General features: G+C 37.9%; 2 protein-coding genes across 7 annotated transcripts in view; one reads left to right on the plus strand and one right to left on the minus strand.

The window, feature by feature from the left end:
* The window catches only part of col4a5 (collagen, type IV, alpha 5 (Alport syndrome)), a 36,170-nt gene extending 31,829 nt beyond the window's left edge, over window positions 1–4,341 (minus strand). For both annotated transcript variants that reach the window (XM_043244418.1, XM_043244417.1), the window contains exon 1: window positions 4,091–4,341. In XM_043244418.1, coding sequence (XP_043100353.1) covers window positions 4,091–4,168 — 78 coding nt within the window. In that variant the 5' untranslated portion in view covers window positions 4,169–4,341. The remainder of the gene's footprint in view (window positions 1–4,090) is intronic.
* Window positions 4,342–5,112: 771 nt separating this feature from the next.
* col4a6 (collagen, type IV, alpha 6) overlaps window positions 5,113–12,073 on the plus strand; it is a 68,958-nt gene continuing 61,997 nt past the window's right edge. For all 5 annotated transcript variants that reach the window (XM_043244411.1, XM_043244413.1, XM_043244414.1 and 2 more), the window contains exons 1-3: window positions 5,113–5,198; window positions 5,346–5,468; window positions 5,630–5,675. In XM_043244411.1, the coding sequence (XP_043100346.1) occupies window positions 5,458–5,468; window positions 5,630–5,675 (57 nt within the window). In that variant the 5' untranslated portion in view covers window positions 5,113–5,198; window positions 5,346–5,457. The remainder of the gene's footprint in view (window positions 5,199–5,345; window positions 5,469–5,629; window positions 5,676–12,073) is intronic.

A 12,073-nucleotide genomic window follows, 5' to 3' on the forward strand; every position in this document is an offset into this window, starting at 1 on the left:
GCATGTCTTGCTTGCTTCATGAGTGTTTCTGTATTATATGAATATGAACCACAGCGCATTTCAGATGAAAAAAAACACTACTTATGCTTCTGAAAACACGTGATTACACGTCAATGGAGCAGCTCATTAAATCAAAGGAGATGTACCACAGAGCAAACAGTTAAAGTGAAAACAACTAAAACTTGACAAATTAATTTGAATGGACATAATTAAGTGTGAAAGTTGGATATAGGGTATATCTATTTGATAAATGAAGTTATTCTTTTGATTTCTGTACCCAATATTTAAAAATACATGAATACAATCATGTATCTTTTGAATTTTAATTGTATTCGTCAATTTTTTATTTTTTTTACCAGTGCTCGGGCCCTAAAGATGTATTACTTTTAATATGTTTAACAAATTATTATGTCTAAACGAAACTGAACTTTTAAAATGTATGTAAATGTAATTAATGTCTAAAACTGTGGTCAGATTTGCAGATCTGATATTAAAGTATCTTCCAAACCTCTGAGCCACGTGCTTACTATGCAACTACCATTTTCGCATTTTTGGCGGTTTTACTTTTCCTCAAAACATTATGGAGGAATATCTAAGAACTCAAATTAAATAATAACTATTGAAGAGCATTAAAGAGCCTTTGACTCATAAGGGCATTAAGTTCAGCATAAACAAACTCAGTCTTGATACTAGCCTCTAAAAGAGATTATTCTCCCGAAAATCAAAAGAATTCAATTCAAAAGAATTATTCATTTTTGAACTGTACATCACTCTGCACCGTAATAATATTGTTAATAATGTTACTTAACCTCAGCGTATCATCAGAAGCCACAGCTATTCATTTTACATACCTTGATAAAAAATAAAAGGGCATCTGCTACGATTTTAAGCATCACCAAGGACCGCGGTTTTAGCTAAACCTCTTCTTTACTGTTCTACTGAAAGAATAAATCACCCTCATCTTGGATGGCCTGAGGATGAGTGCATTTTTCATTTTTGGGTGAACTATCGTGAAACTGGAATTCAATTCTAGAAAACTGGTGCGAGCTGTCATAGCGAGCATCGCAAGCGCTTGTGGGCCTGTTTTGAAATAAGTTTCTTGCATGGCTGCCTGTGCTAATCTCGTGACCCTCTCTCTCTCCTGCAGGTGAGATAAGACTGGAATTTGCTTGTCCTCTAGGAGAGAAGGAGCTATCACGAGCTGCCAACCCCCATCACGGTCCCTATATCCTGCTGCAAAGCCCGGCCACTCAGGGTTCATATCTCTGTACTAAATGGATGTTATGTCTGCGAACACAGATTGCTTACGTTTGGGTTGTCCTCGTGGGCGTGTGTGTGTCTGTGTTTCTCTTTTGGTTTTTTGCTTTATCATGTGACTCTAGGGGTGGATTTTATTTGGATTCTAGTGGACTTTATACACACCATGTGCGTTGCCATATTATGTATTAAATATACAAGCAAATATGTACACATCCTGGCCTGTAAGTGTGCTTATATCTGAAGCAGAACACATACAGATGCCACACACACACCCATACATGTTCATACACCTTGACCTGCACAGTGTACGGAGTCCCTCAAGTATGAAACGTTCAAAGCAGACCCCTATGGTTCAAGTTACCTACAAACTCTCTGACCTCTCTGACTGGCATGTCTGGAAGAACAAAAGACTAGAATATCCCAGATAACTACAATTTTAGTTTGTATTTAAATGAAATAAAAATGTTAGAGATATATAGATGAATTACTGAGGGCATGTTCGTCTTCAGCTATCATTAAAATGCACTTTGTACTGCGATGCTACATTTGACCACTAGGCGGCCAGTCCTGAAAGACAGAAGGGTGGGAATTGTGGTCAGGAATTCCATTCTGCTTTGAGATAAAAGGCTTTGACATTTTAAAAATAGGAGAAAATCTGTTCTTTCACACCGCATTGGCTCCTCAAAAGGACATCTCTTAGTTAGCTTGAGCGCTATCCACCGGGAGCGTATCTAGCCTTTTATTGGAGCTAGTGCTTGATGCCAACACCAATTCCCAATGTTTTGCTCCTATTTTTTAGATAATGTTATGGATTAATGGATATAGACACCTACAATAAACACCTACTTCACTGCTGACAAACAACATTTTATAAAAGACATTGCAAGTCGTGTTACCTACAGTGGATTATTTATCCACCTCTATTTATTTCATGATTTATAAAGTATTCTGTTGTGAGAAACAGCTGCAAACGTTTATATGCCAGAGTGAACCGTCTAAACCAATTAAATCTGAATCAATGAGCGAATAAAACTATTTCGGACCTTTTTGCACGACTGTGTGACCAATTAGATCAATTCTGGCAAGACTATTTCTGATTCTAAACAGACACACGATTGCTAAAATATCATCAGACAAGGATTTATCAATAATCGTTTACTCTCCCCAGTAACAGCCTCATATTTACCTTATTATTAATGTGAACAATGTCAGACCCGCTAGATGTTTCTTTAAAAAGCATCACCGAGCACAAGCCAAAACAAGGAACTCTAGATTCAGTGATCTACTTGTGTCGCATTATAAATGTTTTAAATTTGGAATCGGCCTAAATAATCACTGCCACACTCTGTCTCCTTGATCAGGCAAACGCAGACACACACTGGACTGGACTGGGGGGGTGGTATGTAAAAACTGGCATTATGTGAAGGACTTGAGGGGTTAAGAGGTTGTGCGAACAATAGGCTGTGGTTAGATTCACTTATTGAATAGACCTGAGGGTCGTGCAGTCTCGGGGGATGGGGGCGTCGCTATATGTCTACGTGCCTATCCTGATGTCCAGCGAGCTCCTCCTTCTATGAATGACAGATGGCACCTTTCGCCTTGTAAACTGAGAAACAGAAATCGGGGCGGAACCTTGGAGGTAAAAGAGAAAGAGCTCCAGATTCCTTATTGAGAATTGAGGCAATTCAACGGCCAATCACGGGGAAGGAAAGTGCCATCTACATTTACACTTCCCGTTGGGACCGGTGCGCAACAATGCCCTTTGGGAAATGTAGGAACATGATGTGTTTTGTTGTAAGGTCACCACACGTGCTCTTCTGCCTCTGCTCTATCTGTACCTCTAGGACAGGGCCCTCCCTGAACATGTCCTCACCTGCCTTCTGCTACAGCCTACTCTGACAGCGGGACAAGGAGTCCGTCTCCCAGTGATGCCATATCATTTGAGGCAATGCATCCAATCAGGAGCATATCAGATGGACCAGGATCAATCTCTGGTGTGGTGGCTAACAAGACAGCAAAATTGTGGTCAATGAACTGAACTGAACAATGAAATTTTACAGATGAGAACAATTACTCCTTATCATAATATCCCAGGTTTGTAAATAACTGGCATTTATTTAGGCGATAATGTCAAGTACAACACCGTGTCAGTAATCGGACGGCGACCCGTTTGCTTCATCAGTAAACATCTGTGTCGGTGCAGATTAGACACCAATGCTAAGAAAAGGTATTTAAAAAAAAAAAAAGATATTTATAAAATATATTACTTCAGCATATTTGCTAGATATTTAGTATGCAACATTACAGGCATGAAAATAACTACATGCGTGTTTATGAAATTAAAAAAACCTCAGTACATAAGTAAAAAACAACAACAACACAACAACAACAAAAATAAAAAAACAGACAGATAATATATTACAGCCTATAATACTGACGAGAGTTAAAAGAAAGTTAACAAATATTTTAAAATAAATCTGCTATTTTATATCCAACCCTTAATAATACATTTTAAAAGAACTTCCTACATGCAGTTGGGACTATTAAAAATGTGATGAGCATATCTCTGTAGCTAATATTCAATAAAGCAGAGGCAAACACATATAACGTGCTGTATCTTAACGACTGCACGTGAATATCCCGTGTTTCAAGTCACACAGAAGTTTCGCACTTGTTCTCAGCGATCTCAAGGAAAGCAATGCTTTCATGTTATAAAGTAACCCGCGTTTATAAACTTCAGCTAAAGCGTGCGTTATTGATTCAACGCGATGGCAACGGTCGTTTCACTTTGAGATGTAACTAAAAGAAGTAACAAGCAATGATTACTTACCGCAGACTCGGATTTGCGCACCTCTGTACTTATAGTGAGAAACAGCAGTAACACCGCGCCGAGACCCTTTAAGTTCATACTGATTTTCAAAGAATCTGCCCTTTTAACATTGACAGTCACGACTATGAACGCTTATTGAACTTATCATATTCCTCCGTTAAACTAACTGCGGAACCAGAACGTTTTTTCAAAAGTTACAGAGGAAATCTTGCAAAGTCTCAAGGCTGTCCAGTGCTGGCAGCGCTCGCAGTAATGTAACCGTCACTACTTTACTGAATCCCCTTAACCTGCTCACCGCACTACTTCATATCCCTCCGCCAGAAACCATTCTAGACCCACGCAAACTTTACGCTGCAAAATCATGGGGAACGAAAAGTTACATTTAAACACCTTTTGGGGCTTTTTGTTGGATAAGCCGTTGTTATAAACTATTTAAATCGCCGTTTTGTCCTTTTGATTTTATAAGGGGATTTATTAGCGAGGTCGCGGCGGAGGACGCATCACATGCATATGATATTGACAATAAAAATAATTTTAATACAACTATGAAACAGAAATACTTAGGTATGTATGATATAAAAAAAGGCTATGTTGTTATTATTATTATTATCTATTAAATCATTAGTTATAAGCTATCTATATTAAGTGGAAATCATTTTTGGCCTAATTGATGTCTAAAAAGACGTTTTGCCTAATTGTTGCAGTTGCATTTACTGAAATGAATCGCTAGACAGGAAGGTTGACTTGTTAAAATTGGTCGTTTTTCCAACCTATGGCTGATTAATATTGAGTTAGACATGCATTATTATGTATGGAGTTACTTGAATCAGCTCTTATCATTTTATGCGTTCATGCAATTTTTTTTATTACGTTTTGTCCAGTTGTGTGAGAGTTAGGCTAGATTAATGAAATTTGGGTTACACGAGCGTTACAATGTTTACTGATAAGTTTGTGAGCATGCGGTTGTTATCTCCGTATAGAGGCAAAGCGCGAGGCGCGGGTGATTGACGGCTGAAGGTCCCGCCCTCTTCTCCGAGCACGGCGCACTCTCAGCGGTGCGTGAATCGACTCCGCCGCGAGGAGAGCGTTTCCAACACAGAAGTTTCTTGTGAGTGAACTTCTCTTATTCTCAAGGGACACACAGAAGCAAAACCTCATAAAATACTTTTTGCATGTGAAAAAATATGTATTTTTGTCTCTCGTTCGGGCCCTGATTGTTTATATTTACACTAATCTCACTTCTTGCCCTTCGAAGTGGACGAACCGCTCACCGGATTCTCAAATGAACAGGTCTGAAGCCATTAACAGAGGCTTACCGTGAAGACGCCGAGGATACATTACCTGCGTTTTCCTCAAAGCTTGGCAAAATGAAGCTTTGGTAAGTACATTTATAACCGGAGAAGCCGTTTCGTTACGCTTGGTTACAAATTCAGACACTTGGATGTTAAACAGTGAGGTGTCAGCTTTAGACACCGAGTTATATAAAGCGCTTTATTTCTTTAGAGCACATATGATGGTTTTGTTTATCTCCCTTCACAGGAGTTTTGTGTTACCGGTTTTCTTGTATGCAGTGTCTGCTCAAGGGGTGAGTCTTTTATCATTATTAAAACGCAGAACAGTGCTTCTCGTGTATTTAGTTTTGTGTGTTTTTATTAAGCATAGGTTAAATCATTTGTTATGTAACTTATACTCCAAGTTGTTCCTAGTAATACACATTTAGCTCATCGCGTTTGGGTTGAGTTTTGCAAACACATTTGAATGTCTTTTTAAGACACAATCACTTGACAAATAACAACCTGTAAACTATTTGTGTGCCTTTTTTTTACTGTTAAAAATCACTATTTTTTTTAGTGTGTTTTCTTGTTTGATGATTTGTGAAGATTCTCGGTCCTCTCATCACCAAACTGACAAAAACCCCTCCTTCTAATTAATATGCAAAGTACCCTGTTTCTTTGCCACACCCATCTGGTGAAACTCGGTCTTCTAAAAAGAGTGTTGCTCATAGATGTTGAAATTACGCTCATGTTTTATTTCAAGTGCAAGTCTAGAATGCATACGCTATTGAAATGTATCACCTTTGGCTCATGTTGAGGTGATTATAGCGGTGTACCCCTTGAAAACATTTGTTATGTAGTTACAGACAACTCATTACAGATTAGCAGAGGTATTCAATTGTTTTAATTGGTAGAAAAACAATTAAGGAGATATTAAGGTGCAGGCTTAATCGCTTCATATACGGTGAGTATGAATGCTTATAGAGAAATGATGAAAAGAATTACGAAAAGTTGTCTCTTGAGGCTTTATTTGAAAGTAAGTTACGATTGAACTCTTCTGGGTGCCTGTAGAAGTTAAGGAGTGGCCTGGGTGTGAGCAATAGAAACAGAGTCTTGTATTTAATTATAGCTGTGAATGGGAGCAAATGCATTTGAGAATATATAGAGGTTAAACACATCGAGCAGCGTTTTGGATGGGATCAAACTGACGTGACGCAGGTGGGATGGTGAGTTGTTGCTTGCAGTGTAGCCTAGTCATGAAATAATTATAGCCTGCAGTAACATACAGCTTAGCAGAGTGGTAATTAATGGAGGACTGGGTTTTCCTCAAGTTCCTTAGCATGAAGCACTCATGTTTTGCTTCAATATGGTCCACAATGGTAAGTGTGTTAGCTAGGAGTCAATTAGGATGTGATCTGTGAAAATGGAGAAAGATTATGGGAGTCCTTGAATCATTCGCACCTATGACCTCACTTAAAACTTCGATCGTTTGAAATATCTTCTATAGAATATTTTCCCTGTTTATTTTTAATAAAATAACTGAATAACATTTATTTAAATTGCCTATTGTTTTACTGTCCGTAGTGGAAGAACACGTCCCAAAATGCCAGTGCTTGTAAAAATAATTCGAATTTTAATTCAGTAAATTATACTAGCTGTAAATTCAATTTAGGTTGCAGTTCAACTTCCTGTGTGGGCTGATCAGATCAAGCTCACACTCAAGAACCGATAAGGAGCCAATTTTTGATTCTAAAATGTTGCACATTCCTGGTTTATAGACATAAAATCAGAGATATAATCCAATCGTATGGTCGCAGAAGCTGCATTTGAAGTGTGATCTCTGCGTGTAAAGTCATTTGGTGTAAATGATGTGCAGTTGATGGTTGTCAATACTCAGTACAGCACATGAGAAACTACAAATTTGACACGGTTGAGTTATTAGTGTGGATGCAGAACAGTAAGGGGCCAAGCAGTAATCCCTGTGGGATACCAGTGGTGTTGATGTGGACTAAAGAGAGTGGGCCTCTTTTTATAAGAGTAGATCTTAGGCCATAGAATGAGTTCAGATCTAAAAAAATGTACATCATTCAACCATGTTTAATAGATGTTTGAGAAGTAAAAGTCAGCTTAGCGAATGCTTTCTGGACAGTTTTCTTTAAACACCTCCTAATGTAGACATCAACTCATTTCAAACCCTTGGGAGGTAGATGAAGCTCGTAGAGGGTCAGACCTCCAACATAATTCAGATAAGGTCAACAAGAATGAGGAGAAAAATTCTTAGGAGCCTTTGATGGGGTTAAGACAGAGGTCAGGGTCTTAGGTGAATGGTTTTACCATTCCTTTTTTTCTTACCGGCAAGAACAATCAAGCTTTATTGTAGTGTGCTGATATTTAAGAGCAATTTTAAGCTTCTACATGGATTTTAAAAGGTTAATTGGTTCAAATTCTTTAACTGGATTATGATGAGCGGGGCAATACAAGGAGTCAGGTGTTAGTGAACTAGTGAAATAAACATAGGAGCACATCTCAATACTAGAGAAAACCTTAAGTGTTACTATCAAACAATTTAAAAACTCACAGTTTATTCGTTTTAGTGTAATCTCTTAGTTATAAGAATTTGTGATGACTAAACAAATGTTTTAATTATACATTTTATTATTTCATTTACGTATTTAAGTATTTCCAAGCCAAATGGCATTCAAATTTTTCAATAGGCAAGAAGAAACTGGTATTTAGTTAGAAGCATCAAATTAAAGATTTCAATGGACCCTTTTAAAACAAAGTCTCACATCAGGAAAGATGTTTTAGAAAAATCTAGAGTTTTTGTATTTGATACTGCTAAAATATAAATAAGATATAAACTGAGTAGGGTAGCAGTTCAAATATTTATATAGAGATATATGGAATGCACTCCATATCTTTTATTTTGATATATATGCACAGATAAGCTATCACTTCTGGCAGTCCTTATCTGCAGGCTCTCAAAAACATTGTTCTTGCAATATTCCTGCAATAATCTAAATCATTTTGGCAAAACAGCCAATTACATGTCGTAGCCTTTCTAAAACAGACTGATATTGTTTGTGATAGTATCCTGTCCTACTTAATACTGGAAGAGCTTTTTTGATGTGTTCTATAGCAAAGCATGCAAGAAACCGCAGCCGAAATCACCGTATCAGTGGAGAGAGAGAAAGAGAGAGAAAGAGATATAAAGTGGTTTATGCGATCTAGAAAAATATGAATGCATGTTAAAGTACTTTAGCTGAGGGGTTTCGTGACAAATACACAAAGGCAATGGATTCCAATAACTAGGTGCATGTTGAGTAAGGGATCCTTTCCCTTTAAAATTCTCTGAAGCTCTAAATAAAAATTTAAATATTTAATGTAAAATATCAGTTTTTGTGTGTATAATAACTGCTTACTTCAGGTACACAACATTAGGATTAATGTTAGGTCAGCGTTAAGGAGGGGAAGGTGGATTGTAAAGACACAAAAACATGCATGACTAATCTTCATTATCACTAAGTTCTCACACTTTCACAAGGAACTGTTGTGCTTTTTGTGCGAATATTGTTTTAGTGCTATCAAGCTTCCTCCCCCTTGAGGAATTCCTGGGCTGCCTGGTACAACGTGTTGAGAATTTTTCTGCACTTTTCCTTGCTGCAGGTGTCGCTTTCTTGAACATTCCTCCAGGTCAGACCAAGACACTTTGTGATTGCTTTGTGATTTGTTAGTGCCCCTCACCATTTGAACCTTCCCTGGGGCGCATATTCTCATGTCCCCTTCATCCATTTAAAAGCTGTAACACCAGGAGGTAATGTTTATGGCCCTCAATTTGATAGCAGGATAAGTGGAGTGAGATAGATGAGTTGTCAGCTCTAGACAATTGAGAGCGTGATGGAGAAGTTTACTGATTCTATGTTTGATATATGTGTTAAATATCATATCAATGGTCTAAATGAGGAAATTGAATTTACTGATATAATAGCGAGCAGTCAGATATTGTTTTATAGCTGTTAGCCTGCGGCAGTTCCCCTGGAATGAACTAAAGTGAGATACACACACCAGTTTTATTTAATTGTTTTCTTAATTTCTGAAACGGCAGTGTAGTAATATCTGCATTGCATTTACATTGCATTCCTTTCTTCTATTTCTCCGGTTTCCTTCCTGATAAAGCTTATAAGCATTCAAGTTTATTCTAAATGTTCTCACTGTCTATGTTCATTTTCAGCCTTCTCTTTCTTGATAATAAATGTAAAGATTTGAGCAGGATTTTATTGCAGTTTACTTGCCACGTGGTTTCTGCTGTTACCTACATTATCGTTTCTCTCTTTGCTCGATCAGGTTTGGATTAGTTACCGAGCAGAAATGAGTTCATGTTAATGTCAGTGAGAGCTTTGCTCCTTACTTGGCCTGTTTTTACTGTACAGAGGCTTGTGCTTGTTTGATAGGGATCCTTTAGATCTGCACATTTTTGCCAGAAAGCAGAAAGATTTTACTGCCTTTTCATCTCTCATGACGATGGATAACATCTGTATGCCGAGGTGTGGATGTTTGTGGGACCACGTGTGTGGCCAGGCCTTTACTGCTTCCCTCCGTCACATCTCGAGCGAGGCTCTTCTATAATGTCCTGCTGTTACAATCAATACAACATGAGTATAAATCACAGCACGCTACTAAGACTCGTTCGACTGCTGAGGGTCATTTAATTTCATACAAGCTGTAAAAGCTTGCTCTTTCCCTCACCCTTTCCTACAGCTCTACATGGCCTTTTTTGCCCATCATACGTTATTTCTTTACTTTTTTGAATCTTTATATCTTCTATCCTGATCTCCATCTTTCTGTTACATGTTCCTTCTTCCCGTTAAACATTTCAAATCATGCACCAAGTAGCTCTTCAAAAGTGTCAGTAATAAATTCCAGAGATTTGAGAGATTAAAGTCTCAGAGGTGATGACAGATTTCTCCTCCGCAGCTGATTTAAGAGAGTGACGGGACTAAAGGCATGCCAGTGACATTTCTGTTTCTGTCTTGCCATCGAATCTACATGTATGATACAGCTCACCGGGATCCTTGTTCACTCATGTTCAAAGCTAACAATGGGTCGAAGGTTACACTAGGGAATAGAGTGAGAGAGTGTGGAGAGAGCATCTTAACATTCTTTCCTTCACTCACGGGTTTTCTGAAACACTGTAAAAGAAGGAGAAGAAGGGACACAAACAGAAATCACCTGACTATTCCATTATCGGTTTATTACTGGCAAAGAAAAGAAATAATAAGTCTGATTGCTTCTCTTTAGAGTGAAATCATTTGAAATCATTCGTGTTTTTAGCATAGATGGTGCAGGAGATGTTTTTTGGGTGGAGGTGTTTGTTTACACCTCTACTCCAAAGTAAATAGAAAAATAGACAGATGAAAGATTGATGGGTTTATGGAAGAAAATAGAAATTCCCCTCAGGGTTTAAGAGTTTTTACTGCTTAAAGAGGGCCCCCTTTTATTGAAATGTATAGGCAGGTTTATGTTTATGTTGTTTTAGTTCGTTGTACATGCCTTGTCTTACACCATCGACATGTCACTGTAGCCTTCGTCTGGATTTACTATTTGCTTTGAAACGGATTTTTGCTCTTTTCTTTCTGTTTTTTTTTTTTTTTTCATTTGTTGATGGCTGGCTTGCTTTCACTCATTCTTGTACCCCACCCTTCTCTGTCATCCGTATAACCTTCAGAGTAAATTGGCACCCTCGGGACAAAACTCCCAAGCAAACTTTGCTTCATCTATACGTTCACCATTGCTGTGAATGAGCCTCATATATACATAGTATATACATAGAAGCACACTATTTTATTTAGTACTTAGATTAAGAAAATATTGACAGTGAACAAGCAGTCAATACTGCATCTGTCTGATTTATGCATCTTGCAGTTATTCTGTGTTGTGCTGTTATTGGAAAGCTCTGTTTATTCAACTGTGTCAGGCCTTCCCTCCCTCTCCGCGGGACTACATCATCCTTTCTTCCCTCTGTTGTTTTTTCCCCCACATATCCATTGTACAGGATCTCCTTAATTCCTCCTTCATTCTTTACCTATGATCTGTCCACCTGTGAATTATATAAACAGTTTTCAGCAGCTGATGCCAAGTGATAAAGTGCCCTTCTCTATGATCCGTTTGTGCTTGAACTTTCTGAAGGGGCTTTTTTTAGAAACTGTAAATTTTAAACATAAAAATGTTATGTCATGCCAAACCTATATGACGTACTGTCTTTCCCGGAAGACAAAGATAAGTCATGTTAGTGTAAACTCACAGTTTATTACTATTCTGCGTGCTTGAAGTGCATTACGTACATGGGGTATAAGCCTCAGCCTGTTTCAGATGATAAAAAAATGTGATTTATATTCAAGGATATACAGAACTGCTCATTCTTACCTTAACAAACTCTTCTGAAATTCAATCATCAATGTCTGAATCTGTAATATTATAGTGTAATCTACTATAGTAGCATAGTTTAGCTCAGCACGGTCAAGTACTATCATGCATAAAGCATGGCAAGTATGTATGTCACATTATTGTTAAATTAGAGATAATTTCAGTGGTAATAGATATACGGCTGCAATCATTCGGAGTTTCGGTGCACTGCATCGCTTGCGGATGTAAGGATGGAATGAAAAATGGTATACGTCAGCCCCCTTTCAGACCTAAGCCCCTGGAGCTA

This window comes from Puntigrus tetrazona, chromosome 7, assembly GCF_018831695.1.
Source record: "Puntigrus tetrazona isolate hp1 chromosome 7, ASM1883169v1, whole genome shotgun sequence".
In the NCBI taxonomy this organism is placed as follows: domain Eukaryota; kingdom Metazoa; phylum Chordata; class Actinopteri; order Cypriniformes; family Cyprinidae; genus Puntigrus; species Puntigrus tetrazona.